Genomic DNA, 27,154 nt, shown 5'->3' on the forward strand with positions numbered 1-27,154 from the left:
TGGAATATTACAGGGCATGAGACCTATAACTTATTTTAATTTGTTAAGGTTCACTTTGTGGTCGGTTATATAATTGATTTAAACAAAATATTTTTCAAGAAAAACAATAAATAAGAGTATTCTGTAAGGGATGTGAGGTTATTGAAACATTTCTTAAATCAAGTTTGTTATCTGTATTACTCACTACTTCATTGCTATTTTATTTTTTTCCCTACTAGATGCATTTACTTCTGAAGGTTGGCTTTCTATTTGTTTTCAGCAGAGGCAGTGATCGGGGTACCCGCCTGTTCCATCAGAGTGTCCCCTACCTTCTCTGAGGCTCACCTGCACTCAGTCATTAGGTTTCTCAACTCAGGTAGACTTTTAACATCTTTTCCTATTAACTTTTTCTTTCTGCCGGGGTTTTCCTTTGTTAACAACCTATAGCTGGGTTTTGCCTTTAACCTCATCGTGTTTGTGCTGTGGTCCACACTCACCCTGCAGCTTGTAACATATCTGCAATCAGCCTATTATGGTAAAGGACATAAGGGACAGCTTGACTTGTGGCCAGGACAGAACAGAGATGAGAGTGTACTGTTCACTTTAAACTTCTTTCTCCTGAAAATTCATGCTTCCAAATCAGTGAAATATGCTTGGCTAGAATACGATTTGCATCTGTGACTAACTGTGCACTGTAATTAGTATCATATATTTGAGCACCACATGTGTATATATTTACTCATTTATAAAAGATGAAAACCTACCCATTTATTAACATTTTGTACAGCATAAGACATAAAAACTGTACATTTACAATATGTGATGGAAATAGATACAAATGAAATTTCAGCTATTAAGAGTGTTTTCTTGCCCTTCTATGTAACAATATTTCACCCATGGGTGGTGCTTCTAGTCCACCCACAAATTGTTTTAACAATGTATGAAAAGGGTGAACATCAGAACACCCTCCTTTACATTTGGTATTACCAGACGATACAATAAATAGGACCTGGTTAGAAGTTTCTACTTCTCCTCTGAGGTCAGGAGTTCAAGACCAGCCCGGCCAACATGGTGAAACCTCCCCTCTACTAAAAATACAAAAATTAGCCAGGTGTGGTGGCAGGTGTCTATAGTCCTAGTTACTCAGGAAGGCTGAGGCAGAAGAACTGCTTGAATCCGGGAGGCAGAGGTTGCAATGAGCTGAGATTGCACCACTGCACTCCAGCCTGGGTGACAGAGCCAGACTCCATCTCAAAAAAAAAAAACCAAAGAAACAAACAAAAAAAAACAAAACAGTTTCTACTTTGAGTAATGGTGAGTAACTTCTTTGGAGGTGGGGCCAGGGCACGATGAGGTGGTGAAGGATCATACCTCCACCATACTGTGGTTGTCACGGAGGAGTTTAATGCTCCACACCTAGATCCCAGCTCTTCTTAGACTCCTTGATAGAGATTATGGGTCTGAGAATGCTATTTCGAGGTATTTTACACAGGGCAGGAATTCTCAACTGTATATGATATTTAACATATATTCCTTTTCTATTCACTTACTAAAAATAAATACATGTTGACTAAAGACAACTGAGAAAATAAAAGTAAACTAAGAGGGAAAAATCACCCATAACCATAATTAACATTTTGGTGTGTAGCCTTCTTTTTAGTGTTTTACAAAGTTATTATCATGAGATATGTATGTATGTATTTATGACACACGTGCCTACATCCTTTGGTATTTCACATGCTAAGGACACCTGAGACTCTTTGATCTTATGATCTTTGTCTTGATACCTGTTATTCTTCATGATTTATCTAATGAATCCTCTGCTGTTTGAAGTTGAGTCATTTCCAACTCTTCACTGCTATAAATAGTCTTGCAGAAAAACATTCTTGAAAAAAACCTGTATAGTTGCTTCATTATTTCTTTATGATATTCATCCAGGAATATAATTTATGACTCAAAACACAAGAACAATTTTAAGAGTCCTACTAAGAATTTATACTACAATACCATGATTTTATATAATCAATAGCATGATTAGGAAATGCCAGTTTCTACATAACCTTTTCAATAATACATCTCATTCACCTGTTTAAATCTATGCTAACAAGATAGACAAAAATGATATTTTACTTTTCTTCTTAAATTTGTACTTCTTTGATATACACTAGAGGTAAGTTTTTAAAAAACATTTTCTTAGCTTATTGTGCACTGACTTCTGATATGGACTGCGAACATATACTCTAAGTAAACATTTTTTAAATGAGTAATTATTAGAGGCAACATCTTTTTCCTTAAAATATTTTCCTCTCTATATTTATTAGATAAGTAACCAGAACAGAAATATGAAGAAGAAAATTAGGTGGTATTTATGTCAGCTGTAGCAAGAACAACAAAATAGTTAACCATAAGCAACACTGTTATAGGTTGAATTCTGTCCCCCTAAAAAATCATACATTGAGGTCCTAACCCTCAGCACCTCGGATGGTGACTGTATTTGAAGATAGGGTCCTTGCAGATGAATTTAGTTAGGATAAGGTGTTGCTGGAAGAGGAGGACCCCAATCCAATATGATTGTGTCCTTTTAACAAGGAGAATTTAGACACAGGGACAGACACACACACAGGGAGCGCGCCTTGTGAGTCTGGAGCAGAGATGAGGGTGAGGCTTCTCCAGCCATGGAATGCCAGAGGTTGCCAAAAACTGCCGGGAGCTGGAGGACCAGCCTGAGGCTGATCCTCCCTCAGAGCCCCAGAAGGAGCCCACCCTGCGGATGACACCTGGATCTCAGACTTCCAGCCTCCAGAACTGGGAGACTGTACATTCCTGTTGTTTAAGCGACTGTGTGTGGTATTCTGTTAGGGCAGCCCTAGGAAGCTAAGACAGTTCGTTGGCTGGTGTGTGTGCCTGAAGAAAGATGTGTGATTTCAAAGGAGAAGAGTGGGGGGTGGCAGGGACTGCACCTTCACAGCGGGGCACGGTGGAGCTCCAGACCACGTTCCCGTCTTGCAGGATGCAGGTGATGGACTCGGATCCCTGGGTCTTGACAAAGCCATCGTCACAGTGGAAAGAAACCGAGCTCCCGAGTAAAAATCTGTCACCAAAACGTCGCCCGTTTATAGGAATGCCAGGATCATGGCACTCATTCTGACCAAATGCTGAAAGGAAAAGAAGAAGAAAAAGGGAATAAAAATAGTTGAGTATTAATTACATGTATTAAAAAAGAAGAAAACAGAACAAGCTTATAAAGCACTCATATAATGTATATAATTATATAAATTTCAGTTGTATCATTCATAGATAGATAATACATTAATAAATAGGATATCAGTGTCTACTGAGAAAGAGTGAGCAGGGAGATGAACAAATGTAACTATCATTTATACAGCAATTTAGGGTTTGAAAAGCACTTTTCATAGGAGCTTAGACAAAGAGAGAACTGATAAGGTGGGTGGTAGAAAGTGTTTGGGCTCAGGATTTCTCTAGTTAGAATCCTGATTTTTTTTTTTACTATGTCAGAGGACTCTGACATTGGGCAGATGACTCTGATGCTCTAAGCCTAGCTATCTTTATTTACAGAATGAGAGACTATTAAATTTATATCCTCTAGTTACTGTAACACTAAATGAAACAATTATTGTCCAATTCTAAGTATTGTGCCTAAGAAAGTAGGCCGTTAGTACATCATAATGTAATATTATTCATATTAATATTCTCTCACTTTATTCCCTCTGCAGTGCATTTAAGTAGATATTCTTATACAAAATAGGTTTTAAAATGAGGAGCCTAAAGCAAAGAGAATTAGCTGTCATTAAACTTCACTAATTACATACTAGTGTGGTATTTTAATCCTTGGCTCTTGACATCATATTACTCAGTTGTTTTTACTACGCTACTTTGTTGCAAGAAAGATGCATAAGTGGCTGAGTGGGTGGGTGGATGGTTGTATAGATGGGAAGAAGAATAGAAGGAAGAAAGGAAGAATGGCTGGCTGGCTGGCTGGATGAATGGAGGGATGGATAGAAAGATGAATGGAGGGATGGATGGAAAGATGAATGGAAGGATGGATGGATGAATGGATGCATGGATGGATGGATGGACAGATGGAAGGATGGATAAATGGAAGGATATGGATGGATGGATGGATGGGTGAAATAATAGGTAAATGGACAAAGGGATAGAAGGAAAGGAAGAATGAATGGAAGGATATGGATTGATGGATGGAAGGATAAATGGAATGATAGATGGAATAACGGATGAATGGATGGACAGATGGATGAATGATGAATGGATGGATGGAAAGATGGATAAACAATGGATTGATGGAATGATGGATGGATGGAATGATGAATGGATAGAAGGATGGATGGATGGAAGGATGGATGGATGGGTAGATGGAAGGATGGATGGAAAGATGGATGGAAGAAAGGATGGATGGATAGATGCATGGATGGATGAAATGATGGATGGAGGAATGAAAGGATACAGATGGATAGATGGATGGACGAATGGAAGAATAGATGGAATAATGGTTGGGTGGGTGCATGGATGGATGGAATGACGGATGGATGAATGGATGGATGGATAAATGGAAAACCAGAAAGAGATGTAAGGAGATGAAAGAGAGAGGAGATCCAGCTCCTTAGTTTGGGAGTGATGAAGCCACCAATCTAAATACAGTGATGCATTTGTTTTTAAGTTTTCAGGATAACACTATAATTTTACTACTGTCATTTTCATAATGATTATAAAACCTCTGAAATATCAGCCTTGAAATGCAACTTCACATACGTGTAAGCAAAATGGGAACATGTAAGTAAAATGAGAACTTGGATGTGTTGACTGTGTGGGTGTACTTACTGGTGTAAGTGATGTTGAACCCTCTGCCAGTAGTGGAATGGTCAGACTGAAATTCCAAGCGAACTATATGCCCACTGCTGGCCAGCTGGGAAGGCACTTCATTGCCAGAAAAAGTACCCAGGACAGTTATGTCAGAAATGCCATCATCCTTGACCGCAAGAAAGTCAAATTGAGGCTCCACATCAAAATCATTAAAGATTAGGTGAATTCGACTTCCTGGCTCCGAGATAATCAACCAGACACAGTTCATGTTGTTCCCATATTCCTCTGGATAATTTGGTGACAGAATAATCCCAGATGATGCCGTAAAGTTGAAGAAACATGAAACTGTGAAGACGCAAATATATTTTCAAACAGTTATGCATATATCCAAAGAATTGCCATGTGAAACAGACGGCTAAGAACCTGGAAAGGCAATTCATGCCTGCAAATAGCTGTGATGATCCAACTATTTTAATATAAGTAATTCTAGACCATAATGTTTTCTCCTTTCCTAATTTGTAAGTCGAATATTTCATTATCTTATAGAGCACAACCAGAACCTATACATAATCAAGCACAAGCATAGTTGAAAAATGATCCTTTCAAGTTGACTGAAAACATGTGCCAAATATTATAATTTCTAGTTATAACCTTCTGCCTTCAGAAGAGCAAATATTAATATGGAAAAGTATATTCCTATATTATAGGAACAATTCAGCCTGCTCTTTCGTGATAACTTTTAAATTTGTATTTTATACTTTCCTGTAAGTGCACTTCTCCAGTTATTTAAAATTTTTATTAGTTACAGGGTAAAGATGAATAAATAAATAACTTGGAAACATCAGATCATGTTCTAGCTGGTAATATAAAAATATTTTGAAAAATTTACTTTTAAGAATGTGCACTTAGAATCACATATATTATATAATTTTTTGGAGGGAGAAACTGTTGGATTTATCTCTAGAGTATATTTTTGCTTCTTATTCCACATAATTTTGTACATACTTTTCAGCCATTGCTATATTTATTTACAAATTAAAAAAGCCCCTCCTTTAAAATTGACTGTGAAGTCTTTTCTACTTGTTAAAATAGTATTCTTAAGAGGAAGTGGGCAGCTCGTCAACTGAATTCCAAACCAATACCACCATCCATGCTCACACTGGTGAACAACTTGTGTTTAAGTGTCATACAGCATTATTAAGTCACAAAGGACTCTGTTGCTGTATTGATGTCTGATACAGCAGATTATCATCGGCTTTTGATGGAAACAACGGAATATGTGATGACCCTTTCTGGTAGGAAATGTTCAAGTACATTTTATCAAGTAGATGTAATGAAACTATAAATTAGTTTTTATTAAATGAAGAAAGCAGGCAAGTTGGTGTTCGAGAACGTCCTTGATTGTTTCCAGTAAATGTGGCACCCCGAGCTATTCTGAAAGCTGCCCTCCCTAAACGGGCGGTCTGTGTCTTTCTCCTTTTCTCCCCTTGCAAGATCCTTGCAGGACAGGAGGGAGTCCAGGTCAAGGCATAATACTCACATACACAGCTGGGCTTGTTGCCAGACCACTGATTGTTCTGCTGACAGGTGATAACTCTCTCCCCCACCAGCTCAAAGGCCGCCGGGCATTCAAAGGTGAGTGTATCTCCATGGAGGAAACTGCTGCCCGTCCGCTTCCCATAGGCGGGTATTCCAGGATCCCCACACCCTCCCTTTTCAATTTCTGAAAATGGAAAAACAAATGAACCCTTAAAAACACACACACAAGGAATATTTTTATCTCTACAATTTAGAAAGTAAACATGTGGCTTCTTTTTGCTGAACTAAACATCATTTTTGTAAACTGTTTCTAAAGGATATTCAATTGATCTTAAATTTAATTTCAAATACCAAAAACAGAATGTCATTTCAACTGAAGGGAAAGGTATTTAATTTGCTGTCTTTTAAGGGATACACATGGCTACACAGACACGCTGACAACACAAAAGCTGCAATTAATCGGTGCATCTTCTGGATACCTCTGGTCTTTTCTCTGCAATTGCTACTACTAAAATGCAAATACCAGTTTTATTTTCAACTACGTGCTTTTTGCTATAAACAATACAAATAATATTCTTCATTCCCTACTGAGTATTTAAATAAATAGAATCCATTTGAATATTCTTTCCCTAAAATGAATGTTAACACTCACTTATGAAACAGAATGAATAACAGTTTGGTCTGCAGAGGAAAACAAAATATTCAGAATCAATCTTTCATTAAAACATCACTGTAATAAAATATGCATCCAAATACACCAAACCTATATTTCAAATGTTGATCTGTCTCAAATGTTAACTACACAGAATGTTTTCATTAAAATATTTTATTTATTTATTCATTTAAAAGATTTTTTTTGAGAGCCACTGTGTGTCAGGTCCTCTTCTAGGTAAGGGCTTAGTGAATAAATGAGACAAAATCCTTGCACACATGGGGCTGGATATGATTTGGTTGTGTCCCCACCTAATTCTCATTTTGAATCCCACATGTTGTGGGAGGGATCTGGTGGGAGGTAATTGATCATGGGGGCAGGTCGTTCCTGTGCTGTTCTCATGATAGTGAATAAGTCTCAGGAGATGTGACGGTTTTCTAAGGGGGAGTTGCCTGCACAAGCTCTCTTTGCCTGCTGCCATCATGTAAGACATGACTTGCTTCTCCTTGCCTTCACCATGATTGTGAGGCCTCTCCAGCCATGCGGAACTGTAAGTCCATTAAACCTTTTTCTTTTATAAATTGCCCAGTCTTGGGTATGTCTTTATCAGCAGTGTGAAAACAGACTAATACAGGGGTTACATTTTATGGAGGAAAAATTTTTAAAATTATTATTTTTTTGAGACAGGATCTCACTCTGTTGTCCAGGCTGGAGTGCAGTGATGTGATCATAGCTCACTGCAACTTCCAACTCTTGGGCTCAAGTGATCCTCCCACCTCAGATGCCCAAAAATGAATGTGATTTGATGATGGGTAATTTAAGACAAGATAGAGGGGTATAGAGGGATGGATGGAGGAAGAGGCGGTGAAGAAAATGCCCTGAAGGAAGATGGCAATCAGCCCTTTGAGAAAGAGATGTGATCCCAGTATCCCTGGCAGGGCAGTGAGGGACAAATGGGCAGATGTGGTTTGGAGTGGAAGGGAGGCCCTGCCTGTTGGGCTTCCTGTTTGTGCAGAGTGATGCAGGAAGAGGGCACTGCAGGGCTTTGGAGGAGACCTGGTGTCATCTGACTTTAGGCTTAAAAGATCCCTCTGCAACTTTGCAAGAGCAGAGGCAGGTGAAAAGTGAGTCCCAGCAAATTCAGGGTGGTTTCTCTGGACACGTGTCCCAAAAGTGCATTGGTTTTACTTTTAGAATTCTTCATGGGCTTGCATTTTATTATCTTGCAGGGACCAAGAGCAAATTCCAATTTGTGGGGTTTTTTTTTTTAGTAACCTAACTACTTCCTTTCTTTTTTTATTTCCATAGGTTTTGGGGAACCCAAGCAGTACATGCTGAGCTCAATTTGTGGTCTTCTATTCCTTATCCACTTCACACCCTTTCCCCGAGTCCCCAAGGTCTATTTTATCATTCTTATGCCTTTGCATCCTCATAGCTTAGCTCCCACTTATGAGTGAGAACATAAGATGTTTGGTTTTGCATTCCTGAGTTACTTCACTTAGAATAATAGTCTCCAATCTCATCCAGGTTGCTGCGAATGCCACTAATTCATTCCTTATTGTGGTTGAGTGGTATTCCATCACTCACACACACGCACGCGCACACACACACACACACACACACACACACACACCCCACAGTTTCTTTATCCACTCATTGATTGATGGGCATTTGGGTTGATTCCACATGTTTGCAATTGCAAATTGTGCTGCTATAAACATGTGTGTGCAAGTATCCTTTTCATAACCTAACCACTTTCTAATCAAGCTGTCAGTTTTGGGAATGTTTGTAGAAGTGACTCAGAACTGAATTTCTAGATGGTTTGAAGGTCTGCTGTGAGGGATACAGAAACATTCAGAGGTTGATCCAGAGATGTTATATTGCATTCAAAAGGAGAAACTTTACTTCTAAGTGTCTGGGAATATCAAAGAAGTGAAGTTTGATACATTATCACACTAGCATGAAGATGCTGAATACATAGGATATCACCACTTTCTGTGAAGCAGAATAGCACACACACAAAATGCAGGTATTTGGTTGAGGTTCAAGGTATTCTGCTAACGTCACACCTCAGGCTACCAAACAAAGATGATCCTTACAGAGTCAGCTGTATGAAAGCAAAATGTTTCTAATGCAACACAAGCCAAATACATCTACAGAGAACACCTTTGCTTAAAGATAGTTCTTGGAGTTTAAGTTGTTGAACTTGAGTTGAACAGAGCTGGGAATGGATTTACTTAAATTTAATGCTTGGGATGCCTTGAATGAGCATCTGTCACGGAAATTGACAGTGAATTCAAAACCCTGCATGGTTTATAATAGAAAAGAGCTCTTGTTTGATGTGGGCTCTCCATTGGGAAGCCGGGCTGGGCGCCCAGGGTCCTGGCATAGCACAAATCTCCTCAGTCAGGAGTCCAGGCACCAGATTTGGTTTTGAATCCCCCAGTGTTTGCTGGGCCACTGTGATCAATTTAGTCTCGTCAAGCCTCCGTTTTCACATTATGAGCTTCCTACTTCCTACCTCAAAGGGTGGCCATGAGAATTAAAGAATAAAATTCATGGAAATTACCTGGTATATTGCACTGGAAATATAATTATTGCTATGATTATTAGCAAGCCTTAAATGTTTCATTCTGCCCTGTGATGCTAAAGTTTACAATTTCTCCTTAGAGTAAAATAACTTGTGGCATTTTTGGATACTATTTTGAATATTAATTAACTCAGGGAGCTCTACTGTGCAGGGGTTTCAGAAATAAAATGAGGGTGAGGGTCTTTCTGCTTTCCATGCTGAGGGTCAAGAGAGTCCTGTGGTTACCTGATCCCACCAAAGAGGCTGATGTTTGCTTATCCTGATGCATGGCTACTACTGGCCGTGGACAGAACCTGTGTTGGACACGTCCCTTATCAGGCATTAGGGGCTGACTAGTAACTGTCAAAGTAGCACGGTCTGAACTCAGTAGGTTTGCGTGTTTCACCTAGCTTTTGTTCTTTAGTTATAGAAGAAATGTAAGCATGTTTCATGATTATGCCAGCGATGTTTCATTTGGGGGAACTACCTTGGAATATTTTGCATTCTTGACTTCTTACACACTGAGTGTCACTACTGCCTCCAAATTATGGTGACAAAATTCACACAGGTTTTGGAATTTTATTTGAGGGTCATATCACCTTCAGGTAGAGTAGAAGATGAGTAAGAAACTGTTGACATTGATACAGTATGTGTGTCAAACCCCCTTCTCTGTATGTCAGGGATGATTTTGACATATTTTCTTAGAAACAAACACTATGGCCAGATGCAGTAGCTCACGCCTGTAATTCCAGCACTTTGGAAGGCTGAGGTGGGAGGATCACCTGAGATCATGAGATGGAGACCAGCCTGGCCAACATGATGAAACCCTATCTCTACTAAAAATACAAAAATTAGCTGGGAATGGTGGTGCATGCCTGGAATCCCAGCTACTGGGGAGGCCGAAGCAGGAGAATTGCTTGAACCCAGGAGGTGGAGGTTGCAGTGAGCCAAGATCGCGACACTGCACTCCAGCCTGGGTGACAGAGCGAGACTCCATTAAAAAAAAGAAAAAAAAAGAAGCAAACACTATGCTTTGGTATCAATAAGACTGATGCACCTAAAGCAAAAAAAAAAAAAAAAAAAAAAAAAAAAAAAAAAAAAAAATGCTGTACAAAATATCTCTTCCAAATTATTGAACTAGATATAAGATTTTATAATAAAGGGGCCTAAGGAAAATATTGTTTAAGGATCATTCCGAAGAGCTTACATAGTCCAGTTACAAATACTGCCACACATCCCTCTCTTCCCCAGAATACATCACACAGAAATTTTCTCTATTGCTCTAGCTATATTCCCAAACATGCCAAGTTGTGCCTCAGTTCAGGTTCTCACCCCTCACTGTCTATCATCATTTGCCATCGTTGATGCTATTGGGGTCCTCTCATTGCTCCCCATGCTGCATCCCATTTTCTGTGCCTCAGCCAAACTATTTTCCCAAACTCCAGTTCTAAGGATGACCTTACCTTGCTTGAAATTTTTCTGGTGACCAACTTTATTCTTAGTCCAGATCCTATCCAGGACTCAGGAACCCTGTGTGACATGAACATCGCTGTCTTCTTCTAGGACATATCTCGTTCGTTCTTTCCCAGTATTTCATAATCCAGACTTGCTACAATTTATTTTAGTATCTGAGGGTGTCTCCCCTCTTCAGCCTTCACACCTGCTGTAAATATTTGGTCCATTCTTTCCTCTGTTGTCTTACCTAACCATGCACTGTTGATATTCTAATTCAGTCAGCACTTGCTTGGGGATGGCCTGGGGTGTCTCTAGCACCACTCTCTTTTCTGCAGCAAGACCTGTCACTCTGCATTATATTTATCTTTTGTGCTTTACTGTAAGCCCTGGGAGGGTCTATCTTGGTGATTGTGAAATCCGCAGCACCTATTCAGAGTCAACACACAACAGATGTTTTCTAAATTATTGTTCTTATTAAACTTGCAATTTAATGATTTTTATTCTCACTCACATTTACATACTTAATTGTATTTTAATTGACAAATATAAATTGTATATATTGTTCATCTACAGCATGTTATTTTGAAATATGTGTACGTATCATAATGGCTAAGCAAAGCTAATTAATATACTCATTACCTTACATACTTTTGATTTTTTTCTTAAGAACACCTATACTCTTAGCAATTTTCAAGAATATAATACATTATTATTAACCATAGTCACCATGTTGTATAATAGATCTCTTGAACTTACTTATATGTTGCATTTATTTATTTGAGATGGAGCCTCGCTCTGTCGTCCAGGCTGGAGTGCAATGGCACAATCTCAGCTCACTGTCACCTCTACCTCCCAGGTTCAAGAGATTCTCTTGGCTCAGCCTCCTGTGTAGCTGGGATTATAGGCCTGCACCACCACGCCTAGGTAATTTTTGTATTTTTTAGCAGCGATGGAGTTTCACCATGTTGGACAGGCTGGTCTCCAACTCCTGGCCTCAAGTGATCTGCCCTCCTCTAGCCTCCCAACATGCTGCGATTACAGGCGTGAGCCATTGTGCCTAGCCTTATATGCCACATTTATAGGTGTGTGTGTATTATATGTTGTATTTATATGAAGATTTTATGTATTCTGGAGAATCTGATGAAGCTCAGTCCCTTTTTATGCTTTATTCCAGACTGAGATCTGGAAAAACGGAAAAGTATACAAGTAATAAATGGAAAACAAAACTTTATTGGTAAAATGCATCTATGTTGTTTAGAAACATGTCCCCAAGTTTTCATGAGAATAAGTGAGAATTTTTAAATTGCCAAAGAAGATTTTGAGTTGCATATGATATTTAATTTTTGGCACTTACAATGAGTAGCCACTAGCTACAGTGACTTTTCACACTTGTCAATCCTTTTTAAAAATAAGTGTTCTTGGCTGGGCGCGGCGGCTCACGCCTGTAATCCTAGCACTTTGGGAGGCTGAGATGGGCGGATCATGAGGTCAGGAGATCGAGACCATCCTGGCTAACATGGTGAAACCCCGTCTCTACTAAAAATACAAAAAATTAGCCGGGCGTGTTGGGGGGCACCTGTAGTCCCAGCTACTCGGGAGGCTGAGGCAGGAGAATGGCGTGAACCCGGGAGGCTGGAGCTTGCAGTGAGCCGAGATTGCGCAACTGCACTCCAGCCTGGGCCACAGAGCGAGACTCCATCTCAAAACAAAAAAAAACAACAAAAAAAAAACAAAAAAAAACAAAAAAAAAGTGTTCTTTAGATATAGTTTAGAAAACTGGCTCTTTAACAAAATAAGTAACAGAGGACCAAATACTACAAGAGAAATAGAGAAAAAGAATTCTGAAGGTAGAAATAAATGAGTGTGGACCTATGATGGATTTCTAAACATCGAGTTTCCACATAAAAATGTATTTGATATATACCTGAATTTCAAAAAGGGCTGAGAAGAAGGCAGAAAGGAATGAGACATAATTGTGCCTTCAGAAGCATAGTTAGCACACTTGCTTGTTTCCTTTTGTGTAGTCAACCGTGGGTGTCCCAGGAGCTACATGGAAACACGTCCAGGGAGTTGCCTGGTCTTTTAGATTCCGCTGTGGCCACATCCCCTGCTAACACCGTTTCTCATGTTGATGGCAGGTCAGGCAAGGCAGGGCTGTGCATGGACACAACACAGCTAGTACAGAACTCGCTCAGTCTACACTGCTGTGTGTTCTTTGTCCTTGGTGACCTGTCTCCACAAGTAGATGAGAACTCCATGAATGACAGCTTTATCAGGTTCTTTCTCTTCCCTTCCAAAACCACTTATGAAAGTTCTTTGTATAAAAGCACTCAATGAATAAAACTAAATTCTAAAATTAGGTTCACCCATAGTCATGTATACGAATAGCAATTTCTCTAAATCTCAGTAGATGAGTATTGGATTATATAAGCTGATATTCCTGAATTTTAGTGAGAATGATTTACCAAGAGTTTAAATCATACCATGTTCTGCTCCCACAGTTGTGCTTGCGTTACCAAATTTATTCTGGATGGGGTAATAAAATTTCTGTTTGACATATGAAATATAGTAGGTTGCTGCAGTCTTTGTTCCCATGAAGAGTTCATTTAGATTCTTCAAGTTATCACAAAACAGATTTACTATGATGATGTTCCATAAATAAGAGGGACCTTTAAATTCCATATGGGTTGCTACTGGATTGCAATTAATATTCTGCAGAAAACACTCTGCTGTAGCTGTTCAGGAAATGTTTCTTAAAAATAGTGGAAAACGTTTAGATTTCAGACAGCTAACTTTTTATCTCCCAAAATAGCAGACCAAAACTCTTATTGCCTGTGTAAGATATTTACACCACTTCTTATATGCTTATTTGTATAAAAGCAATGCTGTCTAGCTTGTATGTCTGCCTTTTTTCTCATGTGCTATTTGACTAACATCTGTATTCTGAACTTAGGGCTTGAAAACTTTAAACACAAACTAGAATAGATAAGGTGTGTTCCAGGGCTACCATAGCTACTACAAGTGGGAAGTGTTAATGAACAGATTAAAATGGCCGAAAAATCAGTATATGCTTCCATTTTCGCTGAAGAGAGAGTGAGTAAAAGCAACAGTTTCTTGTGCAAGTGACCACATTGTGCCTGTTCTTAGATTAATTCTCATTTTTTTCCCTGAGGCTTTCACTCAGAAATCCCTAAAATCATTGATACATTTTCATCATCTTTGGAAAACAAGATTGCAGCACATAAATGGAAGTCTACAGGTCCTGTTTTTTGGAGAGAGTGTAAGAACATTTCCACGTGGTATGGAAGTGGCACATGCTCCCGGCATTACTGAAAACCATATGACACAGCACAACCCAGCACTTGGACAGACACGGAGCCTCCCATGACTCTCTCCTTGTCCGTCACGATCAGTCACATAAGCCCAGAAAGTAGCGGATTGCTGTTACAGTGGCCTGTGCTTGTTAAAATGACGTGTGATCGTGCTTAATTATGGTGTTCAGGGGAAATTCTGTTGTGTACATGAAATACCGTATTTGCTTTTCATACAAATGTGCTTTGTTTGACTAAAACAAGAATGAGATGATTCCAAAGGTGTAGTCAAAAGCTAAGATGGAGCAGGAGTTCCACCTGCTGTGTTTTTCCTTCCCTCTTGCGGAGCCAGTGTGAAATGCTGGACTCTGGAAATTCGGGCTGTAAGTAACCACGGAAATGAACTGTCTCAGCACCTCATCTCGCTTGTCTCATGGAGACCATAAGAGTATACATTTTCAAACTTGTTTATAGCACTGTCCAAATTATTGATTAGTGCTGTTGGAATTCAGAACTTTGTTGGTGATCCTGCCCAGAAAACTAAGAGACCGGACCTCAGAGAGCACTTACTGGGAAAGCAACAATTTTATTCAAGATATTGGTCAGCTATAATCATGGGGTCATATTTACTTGGCTAAATTCCCTGATGGTCCCACCGATCTAGTAACCTGATCTGGGTATATAAGAGGATTGATTCTGAGCTGAAGATTAAGATCCAACAATGTCCTGTGTCTCAGCTCAACAGGTCTGTCTGCCATAACCTGCAACATAATGAGAAGCAGGTTTTCCAGTGATCCCACTGCCCTGCACCAGAGCGAGAGAAATCTACACTAACATCACAGGGCGTCTCCACTGAATTTCCAAATTGCTCATCAGGTAGACACACGGGATTCCACAAATAAATGTCAGACCATCGTAGGAAATGAGAAGGAAGAATGAATCATTTTAAAGGATAGAATTTTTCCCTTTTAATATTATAGATTTCTTTTAAAGACATAGAAAATGAATACAACAGCCAAGCTAGTAATGAAAAGCACCTCAGAATACATGAAAGGTATGTATAACGCAAATTTACTTTCCAGAATTAATTAGTAGAAATTTAGTCCTGAAAAATCATCTTGCTATAGTGTTACTTTCATTTATATTATACTCAAGGCATACAAATATTTAATGCTATGCTGTGTCTGTTGCCATTGTTTAAGGCTGAAACGCCAGTGATAAACCTCACCGGAGGTCGAGGCGTCTCAATGACACAAGCTGCGCTGTTCTCTAATTCTTAACTCAGCAGGAACTGAACTTTTTGCCTTAGCAAGTGACACATTTCTGAGTGCCTAAGTGGTCATCCTCACAGAAGGATCCTATCAGGCTTACAATCTGCACCGACCAGATGCTCCTGGTTTATTCTTGAGTTCAGGTTCACTGTAAACTTCAAAAATAAAAATAACTCCACTGTCGTTTCCAAAATGAATAATTGAAAATGAAGGATGAACGTCCTGATCACCAGATGAAGCCAGGTGAAAAAAATAGGAATAAAAATATACTACTCTAGAATTTCTGTTTTTCAAGTAATAAAAATACACACATTTGTATTTTTAAATAAGCATATAGATTGATTTTTAATAAAAACTCTATGTATTTGTGTTTGCCTGTTTGGAGAAGGATATTCAAGTAACCCTCAGCTAACTAGGAAATTCTGAAATCTGGAAAATCCCATGTCTGGCCAATTGCTATAGATTCGTAACCCCTTTTATCAACAGGATTGACAAGCAAATAAATAGGAAAAAAAAAGTGGAGAAATAATTCTGATTACTTTCGTCACCTACAATGTTCTTATCGAATACCAAATAGCCAACATGTCAAGAAAAAAATCTGCATATCTAAATTCATTAAAAGAAATAATCTTCATCAATACAGTTTTGCATAAATTAATTGCTTTATTTTCCTGCTACTTCTAGACCATAGTCTGGAAGCAGGATAGCAAAGTGAGTAGAAACATAGACTCTTGGAATAGATCCTGTTTTAGATGGAATCTCAGCAACGTGAATTATCCATGTGACTTCCTGTGAGTTGTTGGAATTACCTGTTTACCTAATTGTGGATAATAATCGTTCCCATCTCCTTAAAGATCCAATGCATGAAGATCCAATGCAAAGTGCTTAAATAGAGCCCAGTGTATATTAAATTATATCTCCTTGCTATTATTAACATCATCATTGATATCACTTTTAATTTCAATGGTTGGGAAGTCATTCAACTTAAGGAAAGTCAAACTAAGTCCTCAGAATAATTTGATAAAAGTCCTTAAAAGATACAACTACTTTATGGTATTCCTCAAAAACGTATAACCTGTCTAACCACGAGAAAAGCATCAGGTAAATATCATCTGAGGAACAGTCTACACAATACCAACCAGGACTCCTCAAAACACCCAAGATCATCAAACCAAGGAAAGGCAGTTACAATTCAGAGGGACCAGATGAGTCAGGACAATTAACTCAGGGTAGATCTGGGTGGTTCCTGGGACAGGAAAAGGGCACTAGGAAAAAAAAAAAGCCATGGAAATCTGAATAAAGTATGACCTTCCGTTAATAACGTTTTCATGTTGTGATGCATGTACCTATATAAAAAAAAATATATTATTTTATATTATTTTATAATTTTATAAATTTTATAATATATTTTATATTTTATTTTGTAATATATTTTATGATAAAAATATAATATAAAATATTAAATATAGAGAAACTGGCTGTGGGGTGGACAGAAATGCTCTGTACTAGCTTTGCAACTTTTCTTTAAACCTAAAACTACTTTAAAATAAAAAATGTTAATTTTAAAAAAGAAATCAGTGTTGTTTTTAAATGTGTACTACTGTTCTGGTTAAAAATTAGTCAAATTCTAAACTTTTGGGTCTCAATACCTTTGTCACACTTGCAATGATTCGTTTTAGGCATAGGTTATGGAATACTAAGATTTTGAACATTCTATTACTTTCACCATTCTGTGCATGGATTGAAAAGATTCCTTAAACACATAAAGATGGTACATGTTTACGCTCCAATATATTAAAAATAATAAGTAAAATGCTTCCCATGATTGAGAATAATCACTCTTTCCTGTTTCTCTTGGTCCAGTTATCTAATAATCAGAATTTATTATATATTAAAGAGACTAATACTGCCCATTTATAGTTTTCCTCTGTGCTGTAGATTATTAAAAAAAAAGACACTAAAAGCTGTGTAAAGTTTTACTGTGGTGATGGTCGTTTTATTACAATAACTGAAGATGAAGCTTCATTTGCTGATTCTATGCTCATTTTCAGTATGAAAAAATGAAAATTACATCTTTAATATTTTATGAAATTGATAGGCAATTTCTTTTCTTAAACTCTTAATACAAGACAATTGAAACCAAGTCTGGAGGAAAATGCATAGTCATAAAAGTATAAAGGGTGGTGGTCTTCAGAGACTGGATCCAGAGATTGGCCCTGAGTAGGTCCTCCAGAAGGAAACAGTTGTATATAGGATGAGAAGAACTGCTCTGAGCCCGCATTCCTGAGGGAGCCACACATTGAATGGGCAGAGATAAAGGAATGACCAAATGCAAATAAGAGTTACTATATACAATCCCAGGTTGTGATTATGAAAAGAGAAACATCATTCTCTACCTTACCAAAGACTTCATTTTATTTACACAAAACAAAGAATAGAGGAGTTCTCACTATGAAAATAACAATTTTGTAGACTTTAGTAATATCAGCCAATTCAAGATAATATTTAGCCTGTTTGATTATGTGTTTATCCCCAAGATAAAAAAAATCCCCAGATTTCTAAATTATAAATTCTACAGATGACTTTTTCTTTTTTTCTTTTTTTCAGACAGTGTCTTGCTCTGTTGCCCAGACTGGAGTGCAGTGCTGGGATCTTGGCTCCCTACAATTTCCACCTCCCAGGTTCAAGAAATTGTCCTGTCTCGGCCTCCAGAGTAGCTAGAACTGCAGGTGCATGACACCATGCCCAGGTAATTCTTGTATTTTTAGTAGAGACAGGGTTTCACCATATTGGTCAATCTGGTCTCTAACTTCTAACTTCAGGCGGTCCACCCACCTCGGCCTCCCAAAGTGCTGGGATTACAGGCGTGTGCCACCGCGCCCGGCCCCACAGATGGCTTAGAGCGTGAGCCACCGTGCCCGGCCCCACAGATGGCTTAGAGTATTAGCCACCGCGCCCGGCCCCACAGATGGCTTAGAGCGTGAGCCACCGCGCCCGGCCCCACAGATGTCTTAGAGCGTGAGCCACCGCGCCCGGCCCCACAGATGGCTTAGAGCGTGAGCCGCCGCGCCCGGCCCCACAGATGTCTTAGAGCGTGAGCCACCTCGCCCGGCCCCACAGATGGCTTAGAGCGTGAGCCACCTCGCCCGGCCCCACAGATGGCTTAGAGCGTGAGCCACCGTGCCCGGCCCCACAGATGGCTTAGAGCGTGAGCCACCGTGCCCGGCCCCACAGATGGCTTAGAGCGTGAGCCACCGTGCCCGGCCCCACAGATGGCTTAGAGTATTAGCCACCGCGCCCGGCCCCACAGATGGCTTAGAGTATTAGCCACCACGCCCGGCCCCACAGATGGCTTAGAGCGTGAGCCACCGTGCCCGGCCCCACAGATGTCTTAGAGTATTAGCCACCGCGCCCGGCCCCACAGATGGCTTAGAGCGCAAGCCACCGCGCCCGGCCCCACAGATGTCTTAGAGCGTGAGCCACCGCGCCCGGCCCCACAGATGTCTTAGAGCGTGAGCCACCGCGCCCGGCCCCACAGATGTCTTAGAGCGTGAGCCACCGCGCCCGGCCCCACAGATGGCTTAGAGCGTGAGCCACCTCGCCCGGCCCCACAGATGTCTTAGAGCGTGAGCCACCTCGCCCGGCCCCACAGATGGCTTAGAGCGTGAGCCACCTCGCCCGGCCCCACAGATGTCTTAGAGCGTGAGCCACCGCGCCCGGCCCCACAGATGGCTTAGAGCGTGAGCCACCGCGCCCGGCCCCACAGATGTCTTAGAGCGTGAGCCACCTCGCCCGGCCCCACAGATGTCTTAGAGTATTAGCCACCGCTCCCAGCCCCACAGATGGCTTAGAGCGTGAGCCACCACGCCCGGCCCCACAGATGGCTTAGAGCGTGAGCCACCGCGCCCGGCCCCACAGATGTCTTAGAGCGTGAGCCACCTCGCCCGGCCCCACAGATGGCTTAGAGTATTAGCCACCGCTCCCAGCCCCACAGATGGCTTAGAGCGTGAGCCACCTCGCCCGGCCCCACAGATGGCTTAGAGTATTAGCCACCGCTCCCAGCCCCACAGATGTCTTAGAGCGTGAGCCACCGCGCCCGGCCCCACAGATGTCTTAGAGCGTGAGCCACCGCGCCCGGCCCCACAGATGGCTTAGAGCGTGAGCCGCCGCGCCCGGCCCCACAGATGTCTTAGAGCGTGAGCCGCCGCGCCCGGCCCCACAGATGTCTTAGAGCGTGAGCCGCCGCGCCCGGCCCCACAGATGTCTTAGAGCGTGAGCCGCCGCGCCCGGCCCCACAGATGTCTTAGAGTGTGAGCCACCATGCCCGGCCACACAGATGTCTTACAGTGTGAGCCACTGAGCCTGGCCCCACAGATGTCTTAGAGTGTGAGCCACTGCACCCGGCCCCAGAGATGTCTTAGAGCGTGAGCCACCATGCCCGGCCACACAGATGTCTTACAGTGTGAGCCACTGAGCCTGGCCCCACAGATGTCTTAGAGTGTGAGCCACTGCGCCCGGCCCCAGAGATGTCTTAGAGCGTGAGCCACCGTGCCCGGCCCCACAGATGGCTTAGAGCGTGAGCCACCTCGCCCGGCCCCACAGATGGCTTAGAGTGTGAGCCACCATGTCCGGCCCTGCTGATGTCCTAGAGTGGGTTCTATCATCTACATCTATCTACCTTTCCCATGACTAGGTGATCAATGAAATCTCCAAGGTCACTCTACTCCGCACCAGTATTTCATTCCTTTGAAACTTAGTTTCACTTATTTTCAGTCTTGTTGCCTCTCACCATGAAGGGGCTGCAGTTTCCTCCAGGGCTGGACTCACACTTAGCCAGTCAGTATTCTTGATGGCATACAATTCTGGGGACCTGATCAATGTTCCGCCAATAATTTGGGGTTTGTTGAGGGAGTTGGAAAAAATGAGCCACAAGTTAAACCTGAAAGAGGAACCAAGAATCTTGGATGTGGGGCCACTTTCCACATTGTTTTTCCACTGACTTTTCCAAAAATGCCTATTGAAAGAATCTTTCAAAAATATCATGTGCATATCAGTAATTCTTATAATTGAGTCTGTTTGAAAGCATTTTAAAAGGTATACTACTAAAGAAATCTGTTGTAAGACAAAAACAGAAGACAGAAGACAAAACAGTAAATTTTGAAAAAGAGCATGTTACAATAGGGCTAGACCATGATCTGTCTTTTGGGAATCAAGTGGGAAATAAATATTTCAAATCTATTTTAGATGCATTTTTCTGATGCCAGTGATTTTATGTATTTTTCATTGTCTTAGTCCCCTTGTGCTGCGATAACAGAAAAACATAGACTGGGTAATGTATGAAGAGCAGAAATATATTTCTCATGGTTCGAGAGGCTGGGAAGACCAAGATAAAGGCACTGGCAAGGTTGGTATCTGATGAGAACTGCTCTCTGCTTCCAAAATAGTGCCATGAACTCTGTGTCCTCCAGAGGGAGGAACACTGTGTCCTCACGTGGCAGAAGGAAAAGGGCAAAAGGGGTAGGTTCTCTTTGTTAAGCTCTTTATTAAGGGTCACAGCTCTTACTGCTACCAAATTGGCAACACCTAAATTTTACAGGCGACACCTTCAAACACCAGCACCAGCTAGTCTAGTTGTACAGTCCTATGTATTTAAAAAATAATTAAACAGATTAAATTATTTTGGGGTCACTTATTATTACTCATCGTAGTTCAATGATATTTTTAAAGAATCAGTTTAATTAAGTGATGAATTAGGTACCACAAATTTTACCACATCTAAATGAACAATTTAATAAGTCATAATTTAATTTGATGAATTTGACTAAAGGTTATAGTCATGTATCCAACACCAAAATCATGGTATGGAGCCTTCTCATTCCTCCACAATTTCCTCCATATCCATTTTCCATCCATTTTTTCTCCCTTTCCCTGGCTCCTGGCAACCAGTGATCTGATTTCTGTCACCATAGCTTTCTCTCTTCCAGAATTTCATATAAATGGAATCATAGGGTACATACATTTTTGTGTCTGGTTTCTTTCACTGAGTGTAATGATTCCGAGATTCATCCATTTGGTTCCCCGTATCAGTAGTTATGAACTTTTTGTTGCTCAATGGTTCTCCACTGTGTGGCTTTGGCACCATTTGTCTATCTCATCACAGCTGACTCAATGATTCTCCCCTGTGTGGCTTTGGCACCATTTTTCTATCTCATCACCAGCTGACTCAATGATTCTCCACTGTGTGGCTTTGGCACCATTTGTCTATCTCATCACCGGCTGACTCAATGGTTGTCCACTGTGTGGCTTTGGCACCATTTGTCTATCTCATCACCGGCTGACTCAATGGTTGTCCACTGTGTGGCTTTGGCACCATTTGTCTATCTCATCACCAGCTGACTCAATGGTTGTCCACTGTGTGGCTTTGGCACCATTTGTCTATCTCATCACAGCTGACTCAATGATTCTCCACTGTGTGGCTTTGGCACCATTTGTCTATCTCATCACCAGCTGACTCAATGGTTGTCCACTGTGTGGCTTTGGCACCATTTATCTATCTCATCACCGGCTGACTCAATGGTTGTCCACTGTGTGGCTTTGCTACCATTTATCTATCTCATCACCGGCTGACTCAATGGTTCCCTACTGTGTGGCTTTGGCACCATTTATCTATCTCATCACCAGCTGACTCAATGGTTCTCCACTGTGTGGCATTGGCATCATTTGTCTATCTCATCACCAGCTGATGGCAATTGGGTTGTTTCCAGTTTGGGGCTATTATGAAGAAAGTCTTATGAATGTTCCGTCCCAGGTGTTTGTGTGGAAATGTGTTTTTATTTCACTCGGGTGAACACTTATGGGTGGGATTGTTGGGTTACAGAATAGGCACATGCTTTCTGCTGAATGGGTATCTCCTCAGCGACCTTGTATCTCCTCACAACTGGGATGGTGGAAGTCACCTCCACTAGTCCTAGGGCACGAGCCCCTTGTGTTTAGACAAATTAATTGTGGCCCTCAAATAAACACACACCTCAATTATTTAACTATTTTTGGCTACTTACAAAATCAGAAAAGATTCACAGTACCAGTTTTCTTTGTTGGTGAAAAAGCAGTCTCTCCAAGGTCTTCCAGACCATTTTTTAAAAATTTACCTCCTTTGAAAAATTATTTCTTTTATTTTCAATGCATTCATTATTCAACTATAAATATGAATACAAATTTATCAGTATAGGAAGCTCATTTATATCTAAGAGCATAATGAAATATATCATGATTCAATTAGAGTTTATCATATTTGTTTAGTATAGGAAGCTCATTTGTATCTAAGAGCATAATGAAATACACCATGATTCAATTAGAGTTTATCATATTTGTTTGAAAAAGCCAGGTATTGCCTAGTTTAGTCTATATATGCTGAATACAATCTGACTTAATAATCTCTGATTAGCAAACTTGGGAAACTATTGAATAGTTTGCACATTGCCCAGTTACTGCGTTCATTGAGAGTGTACCAAGCAAAACATACCACAAAGTTGCACGTCTAGTCTGTGTATTTATTCACTGTTTGTATGTGAATACGTGTAACTTAATGATTGTCCCTTAGGTCATATAGAGAAAAAAAGTTAAAAAATTACTTGGCTATTGTTCTTGTAGTTTTTGTAATTACACTTAGTAAAACAATATGACTTCAAAAATGTAACCCTAGTATCACAATTTAAACACAAAATCTTTCTTTTTCATTCAAATAAAGAAAAAAATGTGTGTTTCTGTGATTACACAATGATCTTACTTCCTTTGCCATTTCTATCAGGATGGAATTATCCTTCTTGATTATCAGGTCAACTGTCAAGGAACCACAGTGTTTGTGTTCAAGGAACGCTTATTTGACTTAACAATGGCCCAAGAGTAATGAAATTGGCATATTGTTATCATCACTCTATTTTTTTAATATTATTTTATTTGAGACAGGGTCATGCTCTGTTCTCCAGGCTGGGCGCCATCATGGCTGACTCACTATGATCTCAGGCTCCTGGGCTCAAGTGATCTTTTGACCTCAGCCCCTTGAGTGGCTGGGACAACAGGTACATGCCACCACACCCAGATAATGATTTTATTTTACTTTTGTAGAGACAGGGGTCTCACTATGTTGACCAGGCTGGTTCCAAGTCCCTGGGCTCAAGCAATCCTCCTGTCCCAGCCTCCCAAAGCGCCACCATGCTTGTCCTATTTTATCATTAGTCATTGTTGTTAATCTCTTACTGTGTCTAGCCTATCAATTAAACTTTATCAGAAGTATGTATGCATAGAAAAAGCATAATACACAGGGCTTGGTTTCAGGCATCCACTGGGGGACTTAGAGCTTATCTCCTTTGGACAAGGGAAACTCCTGTATGTTGAAAATGCCCTGTCCCAGCTGGGCACAGTGGCTCACGCCTGTAATCCCAGCACTTTGGGAGGCTGAGGCAGGTGGATCACGAGGTCAAGAGATCAAGACCATCCTGGCCAACATGGTGAAACCCTGTCTCTACTAAAAATACAAAAATTAGCTGGGCGTGGTGGCTCAGGCCTGTAATCCCAGCACTTTGGGAGGCTGAGGCGGGCGGATCATGAGGTCGAGAGATCCAGACCATCCTGGCCAACATGGTGAAACCCCATCTCTACTAAAAATACAAAAATTAACTGAGCGCGGTGGCGCCTGCCTGTAATCCCAGCTACTTGGGAGGCTGAGGCAGGAGAACCGCTTGAACCCAGGAGGTGGAGGTTGCAGTGATCTGAGATTGGGCCACTGCACTCTGGCCTGGGAGAAAGAGCAAGACTCTGTCTCAAAAAAGAAAAAAAAAAAAAAAAGAGAGAAAACAAAAAAGGAAAAAAAAGGAAATGCCCCGTCCCAGCAGCAGGGAGCCCAGAGAGTTTTCATTACTCTGCTGTTGTTGTTAGTGCATTCTGCCCTCAAGAAAAACATCAAAGAAAATCTGGCTAGGTTCAGATACCCTTTTTCTCTCTTTTTATTCAATAGACAGCAAATTTAACCAAGGTAAATTTCAGCACCTTGATTCATGTATATTGACATTGAGGTGAATAACTATGACCTGTTAGAATAAAACTGATCAAAGATGACCACAAAAGATTTTAGTGGCCATCATCTCTAAAAGGTGAGTAATGGAATCTGCATTGTATTTCCCACTAGAATAAAAGGGGTTTTATCTCAAGTAAAATGTGTCTCTGTGAACAAAAAACCTGGGTCTATGTAGAATCAGAAAGTTATTTAAAAAAAATCTGTGCCACTCTGAAAATATTCTTGATAATCTGTGAAAATATAAAAAAGCAGAATAGACTATTGCATGAATTATACTTGGTAATGTTTTCCAAATTTGTATTCTCCTATCCCTAATATTTTCCTTTCAATAATAGTAAATACAAAGGCAGGGCACATGAGGACCTCTATTAGAATCAGGATTTCATTCTCAGTAATATACACACTACTCCTAAAAGTTCCATCCTGCAAATCACATGAGTTAAATTATTTCTTGATCATCAATTTTTTTAAGTACCAGAGGTTATTTTGTTCCATAGGTTATGTATCAGATAGTGATCATGAGACCCATAGATACTTGGAACTCCCCTTTTGGATCTAATTTAGCTCGACTTCTCTAACTTTGCTTTTTTATAAAAAAAAATAGGACCATCACTTTTCAAATCAATTAATGGAAAAGGAAGCTGGAGACTGTCCACCTGCTCTTTCCCTCAATTGCCTTCTCTCCTCCTTCAATGTCATCTTAAGTGACTTCTCCATATTAAACACCAGGACAGATGAAGACACAAGGCAATATAATTTTTTATTTATGTTTTTATTTCTTGACACTGCCAGTTTCAAGGTGAGATGCCATAATTAACTTTTTAAAAACTTGTCAACTTTATTTTTCTTACATTAGAAACCACTAAGTCAAATTATTGTGCTAAGCTTTATAGTTTACTAAAATGTAGGTCTGACACAAAGTAATTGGTGCTAAGTTATATTTAATGGGTTGTGCCTAGTTAGTTACCTCATGTTCCAAATCACTGGATGTATTAGTCCATTTTTGTACTACTATAAAGAACTGCTCAAGACTGGGTAGTTTATAAAGGAAAGAGGTCTAATTGACTCACAGTTCAGCATGGCTGGAGAGGCCTCAGGAAACTTACAATCGTGGTGGCAGGTAAAGGGGAAGCAAGATGCCTTCTTCACAAGGCGGCATGAAGGAGAGGAATGCAGGGGGAATTACCAAACACTTATAAAACCAACACATGTCATGAGAACTCACTCACTACCATGACAGCAGCACAGTGGAAACCACCCCCATGATTCGATCACTCTACTTGGCCTCTCCTTTGACACAAGAAGATTATGGGGATCATAGGGACTACAAATCAAGATGAGATTTTGAGTGCGGACTCAGCCAAACTATATCACTGAATAAGCATAACAAGAACTGGTCAGATTTTATTTTGCTTTGAGATTTTCAAGGCCAGCCTACTTCATTGCAAACCACAAAATGACACAAATAAAATCAGAAGTGCAAACTGAAGACCTGGAAATGAATCAGTACCAATTTTTCTTCAAGTCAAAACTTCCCATAAAAAGATGGTCCCAGTCCCCTATTTAATAATAGCTATAACTAATCATAAAAATTTAACAATATTTAATGATTCCACAATTCCTATATATATATTTTTGAAACATTTAAAATGAAGACTTTCACAGTCAAATGATGAAAATATTTAATAAGGATGAAGCAAAAAGAACCTTCTCCATCAATATACATGTATGGAAATAATCATATTTCAAATCTATGAGATATGAAACAATTTATTTGACCATACTCTGCAAATCTAGTGTTCATAGAGTGATCCTGCAAAAATAATGATCTTTATTAAACTTCCATTAACTCACTTTATCCCTTTTATCAACTTTTTTTCAAATTCCATGGAAATGTAAAGGTAACTATTTAATTTAATCAGGTTAATAATAAGCTATCTTAATCAAATTCAGAAAGGAAACAAGAGACTACTTTAAAAACCCTCTCTAGAGGACCAATTGCTTCCAGCAGAGGAGGCGTTTGCCTGTCAAATCGATTACTGTCAATGTGTAATGTTAGCATCAGTTTATGAGCTCACCTGATAATTCACAGGGCTGACAAGTGCCTTACAGAATCGGGAATTAATAAGGTAAAGGAATTTTGAATTTTAGAAAATGGAATTAAGCCTTAATTCCATCAAGAACATAGTAACTTTGTCAAATTGCATTATCTGGGTTCTTGCATCTACCATTACTTATATCTGAATGTAATTACAAAATAGCTATTATGCTTACAGCACCTGAAATTTGAAATTAAATAGATTTTAAATTATCATATAGGTTTTAAAAGTTCTAATTTCAACTATATGATTGGGGACCTAAAAGTGATATTTGAACTATGTAGAATGAATTTCCTTGACTGTTAAACATTCGAGGAAGGGGGAACTTGAAAGTCACTTTAAAAAACGGCTCTGCAGCCAGAACTGC

At 40.1% G+C, this 27,154-nt stretch overlaps 1 protein-coding gene and 1 long non-coding RNA gene across 2 annotated transcripts in view; one reads left to right on the forward strand and one right to left on the reverse strand.

Annotated features, from left to right (window-relative positions):
* Positions 1 to 27,154, reverse strand: part of CSMD1 (CUB and Sushi multiple domains 1) — a 2,063,616-nt gene that overhangs the window by 471,198 nt on the left and 1,565,264 nt on the right. The window contains exons 13-15 of the mRNA XM_024251429.3: positions 6,359 to 6,541; positions 4,837 to 5,163; positions 2,940 to 3,134 (exon numbers count right to left, since the gene is read on the reverse strand). Coding sequence (XP_024107197.3) covers positions 2,940 to 3,134; positions 4,837 to 5,163; positions 6,359 to 6,541 — 705 coding nt within the window. The remainder of the gene's footprint in view (positions 1 to 2,939; positions 3,135 to 4,836; positions 5,164 to 6,358; positions 6,542 to 27,154) is intronic.
* Positions 6,046 to 25,480, forward strand: LOC134761898 (uncharacterized). The gene is made up of 4 exons (XR_010141046.1): positions 6,046 to 6,113; positions 18,223 to 18,364; positions 20,908 to 21,019; positions 25,293 to 25,480. It is a non-coding gene; the product is annotated as an uncharacterized LOC134761898 (long non-coding RNA).

The sequence above is a fragment of the Pongo abelii genome, chromosome 7 (genome assembly GCF_028885655.2).
Source record: "Pongo abelii isolate AG06213 chromosome 7, NHGRI_mPonAbe1-v2.0_pri, whole genome shotgun sequence".
In the NCBI taxonomy this organism is placed as follows: domain Eukaryota; kingdom Metazoa; phylum Chordata; class Mammalia; order Primates; family Hominidae; genus Pongo; species Pongo abelii.